The sequence below is a fragment of the Saimiri boliviensis genome, chromosome 4 (genome assembly GCF_048565385.1).
Source record: "Saimiri boliviensis isolate mSaiBol1 chromosome 4, mSaiBol1.pri, whole genome shotgun sequence".
Lineage (NCBI taxonomy): Eukaryota > Metazoa > Chordata > Mammalia > Primates > Cebidae > Saimiri > Saimiri boliviensis.
Genome location: NC_133452.1, coordinates 17,339,473 through 17,360,311, shown reverse-complemented (window position 1 = coordinate 17,360,311; position 20,839 = coordinate 17,339,473). Strand labels below are relative to the sequence as shown.

The 20,839-nt window shown below is 35.4% G+C and overlaps 1 protein-coding gene across 1 annotated transcript; it reads left to right on the top strand.

Moving 5' to 3' along the window:
• The first annotated feature begins 259 nt into the window (after positions 1 to 259).
• Positions 260 to 20,481, top strand: MYCT1 (MYC target 1). Its single transcript, XM_003933745.4, has 2 exons — positions 260 to 453; positions 17,772 to 20,481. Exons 1-2 carry the CDS (start codon positions 282 to 284, stop codon positions 18,284 to 18,286), a joined length of 687 nt encoding a protein of 228 aa, XP_003933794.1. The 5' UTR covers positions 260 to 281; the 3' UTR covers positions 18,287 to 20,481.
• Positions 20,482 to 20,839: the final 358 nt, after the last annotated feature.

Here is a 20,839-nt window from a genome sequence, read left to right as displayed (position 1 = left end):
ACACCAAAAAAAAAAAAAAAAAAAAAAAAAAAAAAGAGAGAGAGAGAGAAAGAAAAAAGAAAGAAAAAGAAAAGAAAAGGAAAAAACTTTTATCGCAAAAGCAGTTTTGGAGGTGGCTGAGAGGAGAGAACTCAGAAACTTAGCTGAGGAAATGATGAAAAGGACATTGTTTTGTGTCTCAGGAACCATGTGGAATTCCAAGATAAGAAAAACAGTTGCTAATTTGAGTATAAAAGCAGGAAACATGATACACTTATTTCCTTTTATGCGAACACAAGTATATGAGGGGTTGTGTAAAAATTATTTTTCCCTTGCTGTACTACAAAGACATAGAATCAAACTGCCTTTTTTTCGACATACTGGTTTTTCTTTCTCTTTTTCTTCTCTTTCTTGTGGATATTATGGCTAATAACACAACAAGTTTAGGGAGTCCATGGCCAGAAAACTTTTGGGGTAAGGTATTTTCTTTTGCTGTTTTAAATTTAAAATTCGGATGTAAGAAATGCACTGGATGATTTATTAAAATCTCTGAGTCATTTTGTTTACTGTAAAGTGTTTAAAGTTTTCATGAGTTTATTAACAGAAATATGCATGTCTTTAAAATGTGCTATGAAGATATTCAAGAAGAATCTGGGTATTAAGTACAGATTTTGGCTGTTGTTACCAAATATAATTCAGAAATAATGAGAATAAAAATAAGAAACATACGGTGGAGGCAATTGCTGCTTAGAATATGGCTTGTAGATGGTCTTGGAAAAATTATCTTTCATTTGTTTTAAGGTTATAGATTATATATTTTCTTTTATGAAGCCAAGATTTTCCATAGAGACTATTTTCACTTATGTTGTGATTGTTATTCTCTTTAATTTCCAAAGTGAATCCTAATAACATCTGTGCTTAAATGAGTGAATTTAAAGTGCGATAACATAGGTAAAATGAATGAATTTAGAGTATGATAACATAGATAAAATAAATGAATGACTTTAGAAGGTGATAACAAATGAAACATGGAATAATATGAAATTTGAGAAAACTATAGTAGAAAAGATTAGTGGAAATAACGTCACATGTAACGTTCAGTGGAAGTGTATCACTGGGGTGGGGGGAAGGAACAATACGAAGTATTTTCGGGAGCATTTTTTGTCTGAGTCCAGCCACAGCTAATAGGCCAGTGTTCCCTGTTGTTGACAGTGGGACTGTGCTGAGGGCAAAAGTCAGCTACTCCTGGCTAGAGGTACAAAGAAGAAGGGCTAACATAAGGAGTTGACATGTACTCTTGGGTTCAGAGAAATTTTTATATTAAAGGAGGCAGTTTAAATTAAATTCAGAAAAAAAAACACTTTAAAGAAGAAAATAGTATATACGAACAGATCTGTTTATATGCCCAGAACACGTTTTTAATCCTCTCAGTGAACGATTTCAGATTCTCTGCTGTGATTCAAGGTGGGGTTTTGGGAACTTTCACATAAACAGTGAGCAGTAGTGGCTCACTTTTCCCAGCAGTCTCTATGTCTACCGTCACAGAAATTTGCATGAAAAGAATTAACTCCAATCCTTTGACCTACGTACTTTCTTAGATGAAAAATGTGGGGACAAAGACTTATTGATTTTAAAGATATTAAACATCATAACAGCCTAAGGAAAAAAATGAATTAACTCCTTTTTTTTCACCAACTTTTATGTTTGCTGGAAGCCTGGAAAGGAGGGATATTGGTGGGTTCCTAATAAATTTATGTATCAAAATTAAGAAGAAGAAAATAGATTATGCTAGTACATTGTAAAGAAAGGCTTTGGTAACAGGTTATTTTAGATGCTAGCACTATACTGAAGCCTTTGAATTGTGGGTATCTAATTATATGCTTGTTAAAACATTATTTGCTGTCCTCACTTATAGAGAAAATAAGCACTAAATACACACTGAAAAAGAGCTGGAGTCTGTCTAAATCAAATTCGTCATTATAAAAATAAGTTATCTGCATGAATTATTCAAAAGTAAAGTGGCTTTTTTTGCAAAAATTAATATGTAGAAGCCAATCTATTTTTTTCAAACCATTCAAAATTAAATTTCAGGTTTACTTAAAAAAACCCAAATAATTATTCACCGGCTAAAAGGTAATAATAATTAAAATATGATTATCAATAAAGATAATCATTAAAATAAACTGGATGTTAATAAGAGAATGTTTAGTTGGAGTCCACTTATTGATTCTAAAAATTTAGATATTTTTAATATGGAAATCTGTGTTTCAGGGAATTAAAACTTATTATTTCAGAGACAATTACTAGTTTTCTTTTCTCTTGTTATGTGACTCTAATGAAAAATAGATGAAAATAATGAAAACCAGAAAGGGGAGTGTTACATTAATAAACATTAACAAAGCCAGTGGAAATATGGAGACCAGATATAATGTTTGATGATTTTAGAAAAATATATAAAAGTTGTATTATTGCTTCTGGGGTAAAAATATAAAGTATAAAATGTGAATAAAATATAAACATATAGAATATATACATTTCCTGAAATACAAATGTTAATTTTTTAGAATTTACATCGCTTTTTTGTATCTAAATTGATGTCTATTTTGACCAGTGACTCCTCAAAAAATATTATTTTGATAATCTTGTACAGTGCAGTGCAATGCCTTGTTATTGCTCCCGAATCAGTCATCTGCCTGGCACATCGAATTTGGCAAATAAAGAAAAAGTAGATTAGAAAAGGAAAACTTGTACATTGAACTGTATAAATTGCTCAGATGTAGCACACTTTAAGGTACATAAAAAGTTATTTTCCCAATATAACTCTTCTGGTTTACTTTAATAAGCACTAAATGATGGGATAATAATATCTGGTTATTACCAAAAACAACAGCTTGCATTTTTATAGCTATCACCCACTAAAACGTCCTAAAAGTATGCAAGCGTCTAAGGTGATTAGCACAAAGTTTGGCAACAGAGTTGGCCAGAAAGTGACAGCACAGATGCAGCTACCACCTTCCACTTCCCATGTTTGCTGTCTTTAATGCACTTCCTTTCTTTATAAAAATTCCCCATAAAAGCTGCAGAAAACATGGTCCATGAAAATTTGTCCTCCTCTAAGGCAATAGGACACAAATATTGAACTCAGTTATTCTCTTAGTACTTGAAAGTCCTGTAGAAAACATAGTTTTGGTTGTTTCTGCTGTCTTACTTTGCATTTTTTTTCCTTATGGCTAGAATTGTGAAAAGTCAGGTTGCAGGAGTTTGGATTTATTCACTTAATTCATTTCTCATCAAAAGTACAATATCTGTCTCAAGAGGATTTCACTCTTGGAGGCAATTATGCGTCTAGACATAGGCAAATACAAGCCTATATAGTTGTGGCATAATAAAAGATAATATGATTAAAAAAAGCAGTGACTGATAATATGAGTTAAATAAATATATGGCAAAAGTAATCCCTAAATCTTTTGCAGAAAAAAAAAAATGAGGTGCTACGTGTTCCTAGAAATAAATTTCAGACAGGGAGATAATTCTAAGAAGGACCTTCTGGTCATTCAGTTTTTTCCCTCAACAGCTCAGTCTCATTCCGTTCATTATTAGTTCAATCAGAAGCATTAGAACTTCAAGAGGTTTGGGGAGCACAGGAAAAATGTTACCAGGAAACATGCAGAAGTAAAAACACCCAGGCATGTTTGTGGAGAAAGGAATGGCTTGACTAGAAGGTCTGTGTATGGTCATTTCAGGGACATAGTTGGAAAGGCAGGTTGGAGGCAGATTTCTGCAAGATTTCGAATGTCAGCATAAACGTTTGATCTAATTTAACCTGATCGCTTGCAACCTAGTGTTTTATAATCTTTCCACATTCCTCCCTCTGGGAATTTACTTTAAGGTTGAAAAGGATGTGTGGAGGGGTGGAGGGGTTATATTCTACTGTATGTATTGGAGAGAGGGGACCGTTGGTGCTTGATCAAGTTCTGGCCTCTGCTGACATCTACTGACATGTATTTCTCATCTGCTTTTGGGACATTGGCCTTTCTCTGATTTTCACTGCTGAAATCTCCTACTATAAAAGAGGAGATCATATGGCTCATATGATCTGTGTAATATTAGCTAACAGCATGGCTTTTCCTTTCTGTAAGTCCCTCTGGTCTACTGGCCCTTATTCAGGTACTTTTCCATCTGTCTCAATGGCACAGAACAATTTTCAATATTGTCCCATAACCCTAGAGCTGCAGGAGCCTTAGGAGGTTGGGCTACATCAGGTGTCCTTGGCCTGGATACAGTAACAACATGTCCCCCACTCTGCACCTTGCTTCCTTTTCTGCCCTTCTGACACCCAGGGGTTCTCAGAGTGACTTGCCATCTACCCCAGGAAGCTGGAAATGAGTACCAGTTTCTCTGGGATTTCCTAGCCAATCTGTAGCTCATTACAGGGAGGAATGGAGAGCGGTGATGGTTCCCTTCTCCAAAACCCTTACAGGTTATATTCTATGTATCTCTTCTCCTTGTCTCTCCCAAACTCCTCCTCTTTAGATGTGTGGAAATTGACTCATAGACCATGGTTTATTCTTTCCAATACGGTTTATGATAAAAAGTTACGTTCTTAACTCCTTTAGGCTCTTAGCATTTAGAAACTGAACCAAACAAAAAAGAACCAAAGCACTCATTTCTCTTTCAAAATGCCCAGCTATTGCAGTAAAAATGCTGGTTTTCAAACTATTATTTATTCTGTGTGTTTAAAAACATATTTAGTAATTTAAATGTGAAGCATTGTCTTCTTTTTTCTATGCATCCTTGCTAACAGACTTAATTATCTCTTAGGTAATTGATGAGATGCAGGGTTACAGACTTAATTATCTCTAAGGTAACTGATGAGATGCAGCACTTGATCCCCAAATGATTGATTGGGAATCAAGTGCTGTCAAAAGGAGGAATCCCTGGCTACTAGCAGAAAATACTGTTCCTTGGCCTGTAGAAAAATATGGCTCTTAGGGGCCATCCCAGCAGATGGGCACAGGAAGTTCCCAAAGAAGTTCAGAGGGGAACAGGTTTATGGGCTGGACATCTGTCCCGAGAATTTCCGCTATCTTCCCCAAATTTGGAAACAAAGGCTATTTCTCAGATTCATTTTTTTTTCAATTTGTAGTTTAGAAAGAAACATCTATGTTGCATATTAATTTTTTGCCTTAGCTGAGTTACCTAGAAAGTTTGAAAAACATTTACACACGCTTGTCTTTAACTGCATCTGAATTACTTAGAATAATTAAAACTCATCTCTCACTGGACTCTAGTCTCAGAGATTATAATTCAATACGTGTGAGATGGAACCCATAAGACTGTACTTTTTAATACATCCCTGACCTCAGACTTCTACATCTAAATTCGTAAGAGAAAGTGGCCTGTAATTGTCCTTTCTCTGATAGCTTTGTCAGGTATCAGTGTTATGCAAGCCTTCTAAAACAAATTGGGACATGTTCCCTACTTTTCTATTACTTGGAAAAGTTTGTTAAGATGGCATTGTTTATTGTTTAAGTGCTTGGAAAATTCACTATTGTAACTATATGTAGTATTTTCAATTGGAGGGTTTTAAATGGCACATTTCATTTCTTTAACAATGGTGAACTACTCAGCTTTTCTATCAATTCTGTTAGTTAAGGGAGTTTGTGTTTTTCCAGGAACTGGCCCACTTTAATTAAATTTCAAAATATATTGCTTAAATGTTGTTTATGCCATTCTCATTAGTTTTTCAATATTTTATTAAGAAAATGTTCAAACATACATAAACATTTGAAGAATTTTACAGTGAACACCCATATACCTTACCATCTGAATTATATCTTTAACGTTTTTATAATATTCATTTTCTCTATCATTCTATTAGTCAATATATTTTCAAGTAAATTGAAGTCATCAATAGAGTTTCCCCTAATTACTTTAGTATGCATATCCTTAACAGGAATTCAATTATTTTTTACAACTCTTTTCCTTTTAAAGTCAAATTGACATACAATGAAATGTATAAGGTAAATAAAAATGAAGTGTACAAATCATAACAGGACATTGTTGAATTTTGACACACACACTTGAGTAACCCAAAGTCCAATCAATATACGTAATCACTAGCCCAAAAAGTTTTCAAATCCCCCCTCCCAGTCTGAAGGCTTTAAGACTTTAAAATTTTAGGTTTCATATTTAGGATCCATAATTATCCACTTCAAACTAAATTTTTGCACATAGTGTGGAAATTGAGGAATTGTCATATTGATATCCAGCTTTTTTGGCACAATTTCTTAAAATATTTTGTTTTTTATTTTATTTTATTTTTGAGACAGGGTCTCACTCTGTCATGCAGGGTGGAGTGCAGTGGTGCAATCACAGCTCACTGCAGCCTCTACTTCCCAGGCTCAAATGATCCTCCCACCTCAGCCTCCCACGTAGCTGAGACTACAGGCATACACTACCACAACAGGCTAATTTTTTTGTTTTTGTATTTGTAGAGACAAGGCTTTGCCATGTTGCCCAGATTGGTCTCAAACTCCTGGGCTCAAGTGATCTGTCCACCTTGTCCTCCCAGAGTGCTGGGATTACAGGCCTGAGCCATTGCGTCCAGCCAAGACTTTCTCTATTCAAGTCCTTTGGCACCTTTGTTGAAAATCAAATGACCATGTAAGTGAAGGCCTATTGCTGGGATATCCATTCTGTTTCATTTGTTGATATTTATAGTAAATCTTGAAGTTACATAAATATTCCAACATAGTTCTTCTTTTTATTTATTTATTTATTTATTTATTTATTTATTTATTTTTGAGTCAGTGTCTCACTCTGTCGCCCAGGCTGGAGTGTAGTGGTGTGATCTTGGCTCACTGCGACCTCTGCCTTCTGGGTTCAAACGATTCTTTTGCCTCAGCCTCCTAAGTAGCTGGAACTACAGGCTCCTGCCACCACGACTGGCTAATTTTTGTATTTTTAGTAGAGATGGGGTTTCACCATATGGTCCATGTTGGTCTCGATTTCCTGACCTTGTGATCGGCCCACATTGGCCTCCCAAAGTGCTGAGGTTACAGGTGCAAACCACAGCACCTGGCCTTATTTTTTTAAACAATTTGTCACTTAATAATTGTTCATACTTATGGGGTGCAAAGCGAAACTTCAAAACAAGTATACAATGTATAATGATCAAATCAGGGAAATCAGCACATCCATCACTGCAAACATTTATTATTTCTTTGTGCAATAACATTCAAACTATCTTCTAGCTATTTGAAACTATACAATACATTATTCACTGTTTATCTTTCAAGATCACTTTGGCTTTTCTTGACCTTTTGTATTTTCTCACTCCCAGGCTTTATCGAGGTATAATTGGCAAATAAAAACAATATAGTTAAGGTGCACAACATGATATTTTGACATACATATATATTGTAAAATAATTGCCACAATCAAGCTCATTAAAACAACCATCACCTCAGGTAGTTAAGAAGACCTAAGATCTACTTTTTTTAGCCAATTTCAAGAATAAGAAATGATTTTGAGGCTGTGTGTGGTGGCTCATGCTTGTATCCCAGCATTTTGGGAAGCCGAGCTCGGCAGATCACCTGAGGTTGGGACTTTGAGACCAGCCTGACCAACATGGAGAAACTCCACCTCTACTAAAAATACAAAATTAGCCGGGCTTTATAGTGCATGCCTGTAATCCCAGCTACTTGGGAGACTGAGGCAGGAGAAACTCCATCTCAAATGTGAAACTCTGTCTCAAAAAAAAAAAAAGAAAGAAAGAAAGAATTTCATAACTACAGTAACTATGCTGTATGATAGGGCTCCAGAAGTTACTGTCCCTGTACAACTGAAACTTTGCATTTTTTTTTTTTTGCTCAGCATCTCTCTTTTTCCCCCACCCCAGAATCACTGGCAATTATCATTCTCTTCTCTGCTTTTGTAACTTCAACTTTTTTACATTCCACAAGTAAGCGCAATCATGCAGTACAGATGCTCGTCCACTTACGATGGGGTTATATCCAGATAAACTCATTGTAAGTTGAAAATATCAGGTTGAAAATGTGTTTACTAGAGGCAAACTACTAAACATCATAGCTTAGCTTAGTCTACCTTTAATGTGCTCAGAACACTTACATTAGCCTACAGTAGGGCAAAATCATCTAACACCAAGCCTATTTTATTATAAAATGTTGAATAGCTCATGTAGTTTATTGACCACTATACTGAAAGTGAAAAACAAAATGGTCATATGGTTACTTGAAGTACAGTTTCTACTGAATGCATATGGCTTTTGCACCATCGTAGCCAAAAAATCCCAAATCCAATCATGGTTAAGTTGGAGCCTGGCTGTATTTGTTCTTCTGTGCCTGGTTTATTTCACTTAGCATAATGTCCTCCAAGTTCATCTACGTTGCTGTAAATGACAGGATTTTTTTTAATGCTGAATAATAATATTCCCTTATTATATACAGATGGTCCCTGACTTATGATAGCTCAACTTCCAATTTTTTGACTTTATGATGATATGAAAGTGATACACATTCAGTAGAAACTGTACTTTGAATTTTGATCATGGTTTATTATTTTTATTATGATTATAAAATACTACCTTTTATTATTATAAAGCTGGATTTCATTAGATGATTTTGCCTAATTTTAGGCTAATTTAAGTGTCCTGTGCATGTTTAAGGCAGGCTAAGCTAAGCTATGGAGTATGGTAAGTTAGGGGTATTAAACGCATGTTCGGCTTACGGTATTTTCAATGTAGGATGGGTTTATCTGAATATAACTTCATCATAAGTCAGAGTATCTGAAATATAACATTCCATTATAGAAACCGTGGTGTGTGTGTGTGTGTGTGTGTGTGTGTGTATGTGTGGGTATGTACATATATATGTCATCATATTGTTTTTATCTGTTCATGTGATAATGAACACTTAGGCTGATTACGTATTTTGGCTATTGTGGCAATGCTGCAATGAACATGGAAGTGCAGATATCTCGTAGAGATTCTGATCTAATTTCCTTTTAATGTATTCCTGAATTAAGGGATTCCCGAATTCTATGGCAGTTCTATTTTTAATTTCTGAGGAACCTTCATACTACTTTCCACAATAATTGCATTCTCAATTGACATTTTCTTTAAACATATTAATAATTTTGTCTCATAATTCTAATATCTTCATAACTTACAGATTTTTCCCATTATCTATTTGTTCTTTTAGTTTTCATTTACTTGGTCTTGCCTTGTAGGATGACTTGTAATTTATTATTTATAACACACACACACACACACACATATATATATATATATATATATGATAACATTATTAGATATATAAATTTATTTAAATATATAACTTTCTCTCTATTCTATATATGTATATATAAAACTTTCCTGCTGGCATTTAGTTAGGGGTAGATCACCTCAGTCCAACATGGGATTGATCTATATTTTTATCTCTGTGAGGTCTGATTTTTTTCCTGTTTATGGTTAATCTTAGGGAGTAGATCCTAGGGGGCCTAATTCCAGAGTCTGGGATGTTTCCTAGGGTCCAACTTCCTTGGCAGCTCCTGAACAGCAGCTTACGTTTTCTAAACTTACTGATATTGCACAGCATTCTACTCAATTATTTTTGTTTCTCTTTACAGATTGTGATGAGAGATTTTCTTTTCTCCTGGAATTTGCTCCTTTGATTTAACAGTTTTGATAAGTTTCTGACGGCTTCAAACAAATTTAAGAGAATATTTTATTCTGTACTGTATGCTTGCTCTCAGTGGTTTGATACATGTTAGTCTATCATATACAGAAAGGGGTGTGCTACCTTGATCCTTTTGAATTTACCCTCTCCTCTAACAATACTGTTGATGAATTATATTCAGAATATGGCTTGTGCCTTATGCTTTTGATCAAAACTATTTTTACATCTCCAAAACTTTTGCATATTTGACCACTACCATTCACAAAAAAGGCATCTAAAATTTATTTTTTCCATGAAGCTTTTTTAAACATTCCAGATATACGTTATCCTCCTAGCTTTCAAACACAATTGCACTTTCAGCTCGTAATGCTTATGCAACTCATTCACACTTTTTAAAGAGTATAAGTTAATGAGTTTAGTTTCCATTAACCAGGAAGGAAAAAAGAAAATCAAGAGTTCCAGTTAGGCTTCAGAGGTGGAACTGGGTGTCATTTTAGGTATAGCAGCCATGGAAGGCCTCAATGAGAAAGTTACGTATAAGCAAAAGATGTGAATTTAACTATTCAGATAGCTGAGGAAAGAATTTTAGGAGTACATTACAACCAGTAATGGGCCCTAAGTTGGAGCTCATCTGATGTGCTTACAGAATGCTAAGGAGGGAAGTACAGGCAGAGCTGAGTGACCCAGAGGAAGAGTAGAGGAAATGGTCTCAGATAATTGGGAGCCTATCAAGTAGGAACTTCTAGTACATTCTTAGGAGTTTTCACTCTGGGAGAAGTGGAGGATTTAAAACAGAAGAGTGATTCGATTTGACTTACATTTTAAAATGTTCTTTCTAACTACTGCATTTTGGGCACATTGTTTGGGGGTGAGGGATAGGGCAAGGACAGAACCAGGAGGACCAGTTAGAAGACGACTGCCATAGTCCAGGTCACAGATCAACATCTGTGAAAACGCGATCACTTGGATCAGTGAAGTCACAGAGTGGGTAGTGAGAAGAAGTTGAATTCTGGATTTTTTTGTTTGTTTGTGAAAACAGACCCAATAAGATGTTCTGGCAGATGAGATATAATGGAAAATACTCCTTGGCTGCTTAAATTATTATAATTAATCAAATTTCTATGCCCTAAATATTATTCTCCCTAAAAATCCTTGTTGTCAAAAGTCTTTCTGTTGCCTGAACCATTCTCCTATACACTCTAAGATACTGAGGACTTCATGGCCTGCTCTGGTGAATGTTGAACTTAATGATTCTTAACAACTGTAAAGGGTTCTGAATGTTTTAAACAATGTCCCATTCTGCTGTCACTGATTAAATCACTTTCAGAGTTAGAATGATTCAACTCAAGGCCACCACTAGATGGTGACCTCTACTAAATTTTAATACCAGCGGATGGAATTTGAGGTATTGATTATATTTACTGAAAATCATACTCAATATTACAGTCTTAAATTGAAAGACATGAATGTGGCTGTTATTATTAGGCCAATAAAGTTTAAATTACTTAAGTAAATTACACAACTATTAGCAGTAAAAGCCAGTGTTCATTGGGCCATCTACTTGCTAGTTTTGTAGGTATATATTACAAATTGGGATAACACATATTTAATTTATATGGCATGCCTTACCAATGTTAGAATTTTTTCTTTCTGCTTTCAAAAGGAGAGCTACATTTTAAAAAGTAATTGTTTGGTCTTATTAATTCTATTATATTGCAATTATAAGAATAAATATGGCTCATTTTTCTTCTCCTAAAATTGTTGAGAACTAAGAAGGCATATTGTTTTTTGAAAAGCAGTATCTGTGCCAGTGTCTTTTTTTTTCAGTTACATTTTCTTCTACACTAGGTTTTAAAAAAGACTCCCAAAATACATTGTCAAAAGCCTGCCAGAATGGAATTACATATATGGAAATTTAAAGTGTATGACTAGTAGGTGCTGCTTTCATCACATAGCTTTTAAGTTCTACAGTGTGGGTGGGTCAGAAAAATTATTAACTATAATTAAATGAAAAAAATGTGTATGAAAAACCACCCCGCTGTTTGACTCAACGTCTCTTTCTCATTGCCTTTCTGCATTTCTACGTTTGCCTTTGTGTTTGGACTTAAGGGAGCTTAAGAAACTAAGCATTTTACCATATATCTCAGGAAGTCTTAGAAATTCTTCTGTCAGCAGTATTATTTGTAGCTGTTTTAATATTCTACAATGTATAAGAATTTTTGCAATGATTTCTGATATAGTTTGGCTGTGTCCCCACCCAAATCTCATTTTGAATTCCCACATGTTGTGGGAGGAACCCAGTGGGAGGTAGTTGAATCACGGGGGCAGGAATTTCCCATGCTGTTCTCATGATAATAAGTTTCACGAGATCTGATAGTTATTATAAGGGGAAGTTTTCTTGCACAGGCTCTCTTTCCCTGCTGCCATCCATGTAAGATGTGGCTTGCTCCTGTTTGCCTTCCACCATGATTGTGAGGCTTCCTCAGCCATGTGGAAATGTAAGTTCAATTAAACTACTTTCTTTTGTAAATTGCCCAGTCTCAGGTATGTCTTTATCAGTAGTGTGAAGACAGACTAATACAATTTCTGAAGTATGTATTTTACTGACTTTATGGATTAAAAAGTCATTTTCATGATATGTATAGGCAACTGAGCAAAAATTAAACAAATGCATATCAAAAGCAATTTTTCTGTAATGTTTATAATTTCTGTTGCACCTCCATCTTATCCTACTTTATATTCAAATTTTAAATAACCTATTATTATGTGTATATATTATTTTTATGATTCTCATGTACATTTTAAATACATTATTTAATCCTTTTTGGATATTTGTATAACCAAATATTTGATGACATTTTAAGTCATTTCCCCAAATTTTGGGCATAGGCAATAGGTTTATAGTATCAGATTGAAGTGTTACCAAGCCACAGATAATGTGCTTTTTAATCATTTTACATAGGTTTGTTGTCAAATTGCTGTCATGCAGATGTTGTCCTAGTTTTAGTGCCACAAAAATAATCCTTTTATTTCTCAAACTGAAACTTGTCGTTTAAGAAGATTGTGATGGTCTAATATATTCTATAATAACTTGTCCATTAGAGTTTGGATATTATTCTAGTTTTCTTACATCAGAGCAGTAATGTATTTTGTAAATAAAACAGTCATCTGAAATATAAATATATTTCTCACTTCATGTATTATTGTCATCTTTGCTAATATACTCAATTACTGTATTTTATTTAATTAATTTATTTTTATTTTTTGTAGAGACAGGTCCCACTACATTGCCCAGGCTGGTCTAGTCTCAAGCGGTCCTCTCACCTCCTACCAAACTCTGGGGTTACAGGCATGAGACACTGCGCCTGGCCTCAAGTCACTTTAATAGTCAAGAAATTATTCTTCATTGATTATGTACTTAAATAGTTTCTATTTTTTTCTTGAATCTAAAGTTTGCTATTATTTCACCATAAATAATATTTATATTGGGAATATCTGATTTGTCAGATGAGAGACTCAAAGGGCATACACAGAGACCAGGTATAAGGACTCTTGGAATCTTTAAAGCTTTCATTAGGTAAATGAATACATGTTCTCCTTTCAGATTCTGGTTTTAACTTTATTTTGCTGAAATCAAGGAAATCTCTTTCTTTTCTTTTCTTTTTTTTTTTTTTTTTTTAAGTGAAAGCAAGTTTATTTAAAAAGTAAAGTAATAAAAGAATGGCTACTCTATAGGTAGAGCAGTTCCAAGGGCTGCTAGTTGGCTATATTATTATTATTACTATTATACTTTAAGTTTGGGGTACATGTGCAGATCTTGCAGGATTGTTACATAGGTATACACGTGCCATGGTGGTTTGCTGCCTCCATCTCCCCATCACCTACATTAGGTATTTCTCCTAATGTTATCCTTCTCCAATCTACCCACCCCCTGCTATCCCTCCCCTAGCCCCCCATGCCCCAACAGACCCCAGTGTGTGATGGTCCCCTCCCTGTGTCCACACGTTCTCATTGTTCAACATCCCCTTATGAGTGAAAACATGCAGTGTTTGGTTTTCTGTTCTTGTGTCAGTTTGCTGAGAATCATGGTTTCCAGATTCATCCATGTCCCTGCAAAGGACATTAACTCATACTTTCTTATGGCTGCATAGTATTCCATAGTGTATATGTGCCACATTTTCTCTATCCAATCTATCCTTAATGGGCATTTGAGTTGGTTCCAAGTCTTTACTATTGTAAACAGTGCTGCAATGAACATATGTGTACATGTGTCTTTATAATAGAATGATTTATAGTCCTTTGGGTATATACCCAATAATGGGATTGCTAAGTCAAATTGTATTTCTATTTCTAGATCCTTGAGGAATAGCCACATTGTCTTCCAAAACAGAGGCCTTGGACATAACTCCACACATCCACAACCATCTGTTCTTTGGCAAACCTGACAAAAACAAGCATGGGGAAAGGATTCCCTGTTTAATAAATGGTATTGGGGAAAACTGGCTAGCCATGTGCAGAAAGCTGAAACTGGACTCCTTCCTTACACCTCATACAAAAATTAATTCCATATTGATTAAAGATTTAAATATAAGACCGAACACCATAAAAACCCTAGAAGAAATCTAGTTAATACCATTCAGGACATAGGCAGAGGCAAGTACTTCACGACTAAAACACCAAAAGAAATGGCAACAAAAGCCAAAATAGACAAATGGAATCTAACTAAACTTAACAGCTTCTGCACAGCAAAAGAAACAATCATTAGAGTGAACTGGCAACCAACAGAATGGGAAAACATTTTGTAAACTACCCATCTGACAAAGGGCAAATATCCAGAATCTACAAAGAACAAAAACAAATTTACAAGAAAAAAACAACCCCATCAAAAAGTGAGCAAAGGATATGAACAGGCACTTTTCAGAAGAAGACATTTATGCAGCCAACAAACTTATGAAAATATGCTCATCATCACTGGTAATTAGAGAAATGCAAATCAAAACCACTTTGAGATGCCATCTCATGCCAGTTAGAATGGTGAACATTAAAAAATCTGGAGACAACAGATGCTGGAAAGGATGTGGAGAAACAGGAGTGCTTTTACACTGTTGGTGGGAGTGTAAATTAGTGCAACCATTGTGGAAATATCTCTTTTTAAATTCTATCTATTATGCCTGCTTGTATACTGAGATATTTAGAATCTTCAGTCAGACTCTCGTAGTGGTTAGGTACATTTACACACAAGAGCAAGTATGTATAGTTTGTAAATTTGAGTATTTGTCTTCTCATTTATATCACACATGAGTGTAATCAGTAGTTCCCTAACCAGTGATACTTGTTAATCAATTATTAAAATAAATCAAGTGTTAATTCTACTACATAAACCTTAGCTTCTGTTTCAATATGTATAAAAGGAGGAATTTGTGTGCAATACATTTTTAAGAGCTTGTTTTAGCTGAAACTCCATTTCTATGAGTTCATAGCTAAACTTGTTGATATTTAACAGTCTCCATGAAAGGCTATTGATTCATGAAAATATATCTGTAGAAAACACAATATTATTTAACCATCATTCTCTCAAATATTTCTGTTCATAACAGGCTACAAGACACTCTGGTGTTGAATCAACACAATTTTTGTCCACTTTATGTTGCTTATTTTCATTTTTATTTTATTTTAATATTTTCTTGCCTTACACTTAAGAAACAAAAAAGCAATTTAGCTATTAAGATGCTTTGGTCTTTAATCCTTACTTGACCTTCACCAGCTGTGAGACTATAGGCTTGTTACGTACCTCTCAGTAGCCACAACTATTAAATGGGAATAACACTAGCATTTCCTTTATTGGGGTGTTTGAGGAGTAAGAGATATAATACACTAAAAAAGGTGCCTGGGTCCTTTGCCTAAAACCAAATTTTAGAGAATTTCGACATAACTAATTGTACGGATAATTGTGAAAATAGAACACAATAAATACAGCTTTTCCACAGGAAATAAATGTGACAATATATGGTGGAAAGACACTGAGATATATACTAAAATTAGGCAACAGTGATTATTCCTTTATAGTTATTAACATTAGATTTTTTTTGTTATTTCTGTGTTCTAGGTAGTGTATATATTATCATAGATTACAACAATATGTCTAAAAGAACCTTGGCAATCATAAAATCTAACTCCCTTTGTGTGTGTGTGTGTGTGTGTGTGTGTGTGTGTGTATAATGAAATCAGTGGGTCTAAACAAATTCCCTAAAAATCATACAACATATTAAGAATAGAGCTGAGTTTGGAACCCTGCATCAGGGAGCTTTTGGAATGTAACAATCCACCTCCAAACTTAGTAGCTTAAAATAATAATAATTATCTTAGTTCATAATTCTGTGGATTGGCAATTTGGGATGGAATCAGCTTAGTGGGGTTTTCTGCTGGTCTTTGCTCATGTGCCACAATCATTTGGTGAGTTGACTTGCATTATCTAGGATGATGCCATTTATATGTCCAGGTTAGCAGGCTCTTGGCTAGGGCAATAGGGGTTCCTGGGCTATGTGTCTCTCGTCATCTGGCAGGCTAGTCTCGCCTTACTTATATGCTGGCAGTGGCAAGGCTCCCAAGAGCAGGAAGGATGGAAGCTGAGCCTCTTGTAGCTTTGCCTTGAACTTGTATAGCTTCAATTCCATTGCATCTTACTCATGAAAGCAAGTCATGAAGCCTGTCCAGATTCAAGGAGTGGGGAAACGGACTCTTATCTCTTGATGGGAAGAACAGCGAAACATTTGTGGCTATTTTCTTCTTTTCTTCTCCTGTTCCTGAGTCTCACAACACCCATCAGCTAATCTCTAGGCTATGGCTATCTCAATACAGAATACCTAGATAAGCAATTAGATAAGGTAGCCTACCTTTCTACTTACTCATTTTTGTCTAGGAAATGTAGGCGTCTTCACTGAAGATGTGATACTTGAAGTAGATCTTGAAGAATGAACTTTACAGACAGAAGATTAGAAAATCGAATTCAGATATAAGGAAAAAAAATGTGGAAAAGCACAGAGTTTTAGACAGAATGACAGGCTTTTGGACACTGAGAAAACAACATGACTAGTGGATTAGATCATGGAGGGGAAATGTGGGGGACAATGGGTGAGATCATGGTGGGGAAATGTCGGGGCCATGAGGCTGGAGGAATCTTCTAATATCCAGAGTTTTTCTATGCAAAGCAGTGTGGCAGGGTGAGACTCCGTTACCCAGTTTCACTCAAGAATATGTTTTTAGTTTACAAGATGCAGTAAGGTAGCATTTCCATTAGGAAAAGCCATTTTTGTCCCCGGAAAGGGAAATCTGAACAAATTACAAGTTCTGTGAATTACAGAAGAATACTGGTGTGTAGCAGAGACTCTATGGAGGTCCAGGTGACAGGAATTTCATCATCACAAGGGCATAATAGATGCATGAGCTGGAATCTGGGAAATAAGAAAAAGCCCAGTAGTCTGCACAGGTCAAGTTATCAAAGAGTCAGAGATATAGGTGACTGTCTGGGAGTTCAGGAAATATGACACAAATCAGTCAGCTGGCCAGATGGTTCTACCCCAGCACTTCCTATCTCAGAAAGAGCAAAGGAAGTGAGGCATCATGAAGACTGCAGGTGGAAGAAATCAATGTGATTGATGAAAGCAGACAGAGGAAAAGGCAAAGTTAAAGTGATGACAAAATTCTGGCACATTAGTTACTACTGTAACTCAAAAGGAAATCAACTTTGGGCTACATTTGCAACTCTATAAAAATGTATGAACTAAACACCGTAATTTAATGACATCAAGTGAGACTATTTTTCTCTTTTATTTCTTAAAGGTGATAAAACAGCTTAAGTGACCTGAAATGCTGCAGCTGAAAGTGTTATTTTGTATCTTTTGGCTTGAATAAATGGAAGCATTATCAGCTTCCATTTGTTCATATCCACCTAACACTATCTTCTATTTCCCTATTTCAAAGTATATTTGGATTAATCATGAATTCTATGAATTACAGTTTATATGCTGCCCCTTCTTTTTAGTTGAAAACCTAATTAAAAATCGATTTAGCAATTTGTTTTCTTTGTTTCAGAGGACCTTATCATGGCCTTCACTGTATCCATGGCAATCGGGCTGGTACTTGGAGGATTTATTTGGGCTGTATTCATTTTTCTGTCTCGAAGAAGAAGAGCCAGTGCTCCCATCTCACAGTGGAGCTCAAGCAGGAGACCTAGGTCTTCTTACACCCACGGCCTCAACAGAACTGGATTTTACCGCCACAGTGGCTGTGAACGTCGAAGCAACCTCAGCCTGGCCAGTCTCACTTTCCAGCGACAAGCTTCCCTGGAACAAGCAAATTCCTTTCCAAGAAAATCAAGTTTCAGAGCTTCTACTTTCCATCCCTTTCTACAATGTCCACCACTTCCTGTGGAAACTGAGAGTCACCTGGTGACTCTCGCTTCTTCCAGTATCTCTCCCACCATCAGCACTTCCCACAGTCTGAGCCATCCTGATTTCCACTGGTCCAGTAACAGTCTTCGAGTAGGCCTTTCAACCCTGCCCCCACCTGCCTATGAGTCTATCATCAAGGCATTCCCAGATTCCTGAGTGGGGTGCTTTTGGTTGGTGTTTCTTTCTTTTCTTGTCTTTTACTGAAAGGAAATCATAAATCGGCTAAACAGAGTTTTGAGGGCATGGCCCAAATAACTAATAAGTTCCAAGTTGAAACATGATTGTGCAAGTTGGACCTTACAATGTAAAACACATTTTCTTTGAGCACGTTTTCCCTTTTGTTTCAAAAAAATGTAATATTTTCCCCCAAGAGTTTTATATTTATGCATTTTGTATTCAATGTGAGGCTTATTAAAAATAGTGATTCTAATATAAGAATCAGCTAAGCTGCATTACATATACTTTAAAATCAAAACTTTAAGTATTTGTGGATTACAATCCTCATTCACTTCCAATGTGACTATAAAGAGAGAAAAATCACTGGGTCACTTTAAAAAAAGATCTAAGGAATTTGGATTTTACTTTCTTCAGAACGGCAAGTGAATCATACTGACGTTTTACAATCTTGGATTTTTTTTTTTTTTTTTTTTAGACAGGGTCTTGCTCTGTCACCCAGGCTGGAGTCCCGTGACATGATCAGAACTCACTGCAGCCTCTATATCCCAGGCTTAAGTAATCCTCCCATCTCAGTGCCCCAAGTAGCTGGAACTACAGGGTTGCACTACCTTACCCAGCTAAATGTTTTTGAATTTTACTAGAGATGAAGCCTGACTATGTTGCCCACACTGGTCTCAAACTCCTGAGCTCAAGTGATCCTCCCACCTTGGCCTCCCAAATCCCAAAGTGCTGGAATTATAGGTATTAGCCACCATGCCTGGCCAATCTTGAATTTTTAGTGGAATATATGGGCACAAAATGACAGAACAGAGGACATTCTAAGTTCCTTGATTTTACTCATTATGAGAAGTATGAGACTCAAGCACAGGAAACTGAACTCTTTTGGTGTCACTGGATGCTTCATTTCTGCCACGATATTTTCTGGACAAACTCTTTATGTACTTTTTCCAAGAATAGTTATCCACTTCCTTGAAGCAAAATTCTTGGATTTGCTAACATGATGATTTACCTTTTCTTCATTGTTGTCATTATGTTATTAGAAAAGCAACAGGAAAAAAATCCAACTCATTTAACCTAAAAATAAGCCTCAAGTTTAAAACAAAACTTACATTTTTCTTAAGGGAAAAGTTTTCTTTCTTAAACTTACATCTAGCAACTTGGAAAGTACTTTCTCTGGGGATCTTCTTTTGTAACTTCACAGATAAATAGATATGAGTCACTGGGGGAGTGTTTGTTATTGAAATAGATGTTATACCCATGAAGAATTCTCTTTCCTGGATTGACTCTTAGTCATCAAGCATCATCCCTCATTTGTTTCTCTATGGATTTCAGTTCCAACTTCTCTGCAGTCTTTGTACAGTGATTAAGCCATGCCATATGGTCTTTGATGCAGACAGTTATTTAAGAAGCCATTTCCACAGGTGGCTGCCCTTGTAAGGGAGGATGCATCCCTAAATGTGGGCACAGGAGAACTCCAGTGGGCAGATGTCTCTGGCTGCCCTTTTTATTTAAGGACATGAGTTCACTGGAGTATTACTCAAAAAGCCTGTGGTTCATTTCCAGTATTATGAATATGGGAAATGTGGCCATTTCTTTGTTTCTTTGAACGTTGAAATTTTCAGCGAAAAAGTACTCTCTTTTTCATTTCCTATTGCAGTGGTCAGAGCTAAATAGTGTCTGAACATGGTTCAAGACTAAGAGATTCCATGTGGCATTTTCTTTATTATTTTCATTTCACATATCATTCCTCAAGGACAATTATTCTTAATAATGTTTATAGAAGATGTTCTCTAATTAAACATGCCAGAAAGAAAGAGTGAGGGAAAGAGGGGGAAAGGAGAAGACAGAAGAAAGAAAACATAAAGGGAAAACAGCTAACAGAATAACAAATTTGTTGTAAGTTGGTTTGCAACAAAGAAATTTAGCAGCCAAGTAAGATTTCAAGAAAAAATTAACTTGGTAATGAGGCTTTTTTATTTTTTATTTTTTTTTACTTGCATGGCATCTTTAATGCCCACCATGAAAAATCAACAGTTATAATTGTTATTGACAATTTATGTTGGGAGTAAAAGCTGCTTTATATCTCCCATATTAGTAAAAGAAGAGCAGAAATCCTCTGGGCGCTTAACGACCTGGCAGAATTGTTGCTGCACCCCATCCCAGATATAAAACAGTCAGAATGACTCTTTCTAAATATTGTGCAGTACATGAAATGTGAAATGAAAGCAAAAACTAGAGACTTTAACATTGTATTTCTTTAATTTGAAATGTTTTGTGGATTATAAAATAAAAATAAATTGATGTCAATTTTTATTCAAAGTTCACTTATGAAATAATGCAAACACTGTTCCAAAAAACAAGTCAAGAAATTATAAAATTCAGATTAAATCAGTTGAACATGTTAGATGAAAAATTATACTATAGAATTTGAGCTGATTAAAATTTATTGAATAAGGAAGTCTCTTTTCTACTTTGATATTTAAACCTAATCCGGACTATTTGTAAATGAATGGACTGAGACACAAATTCTTT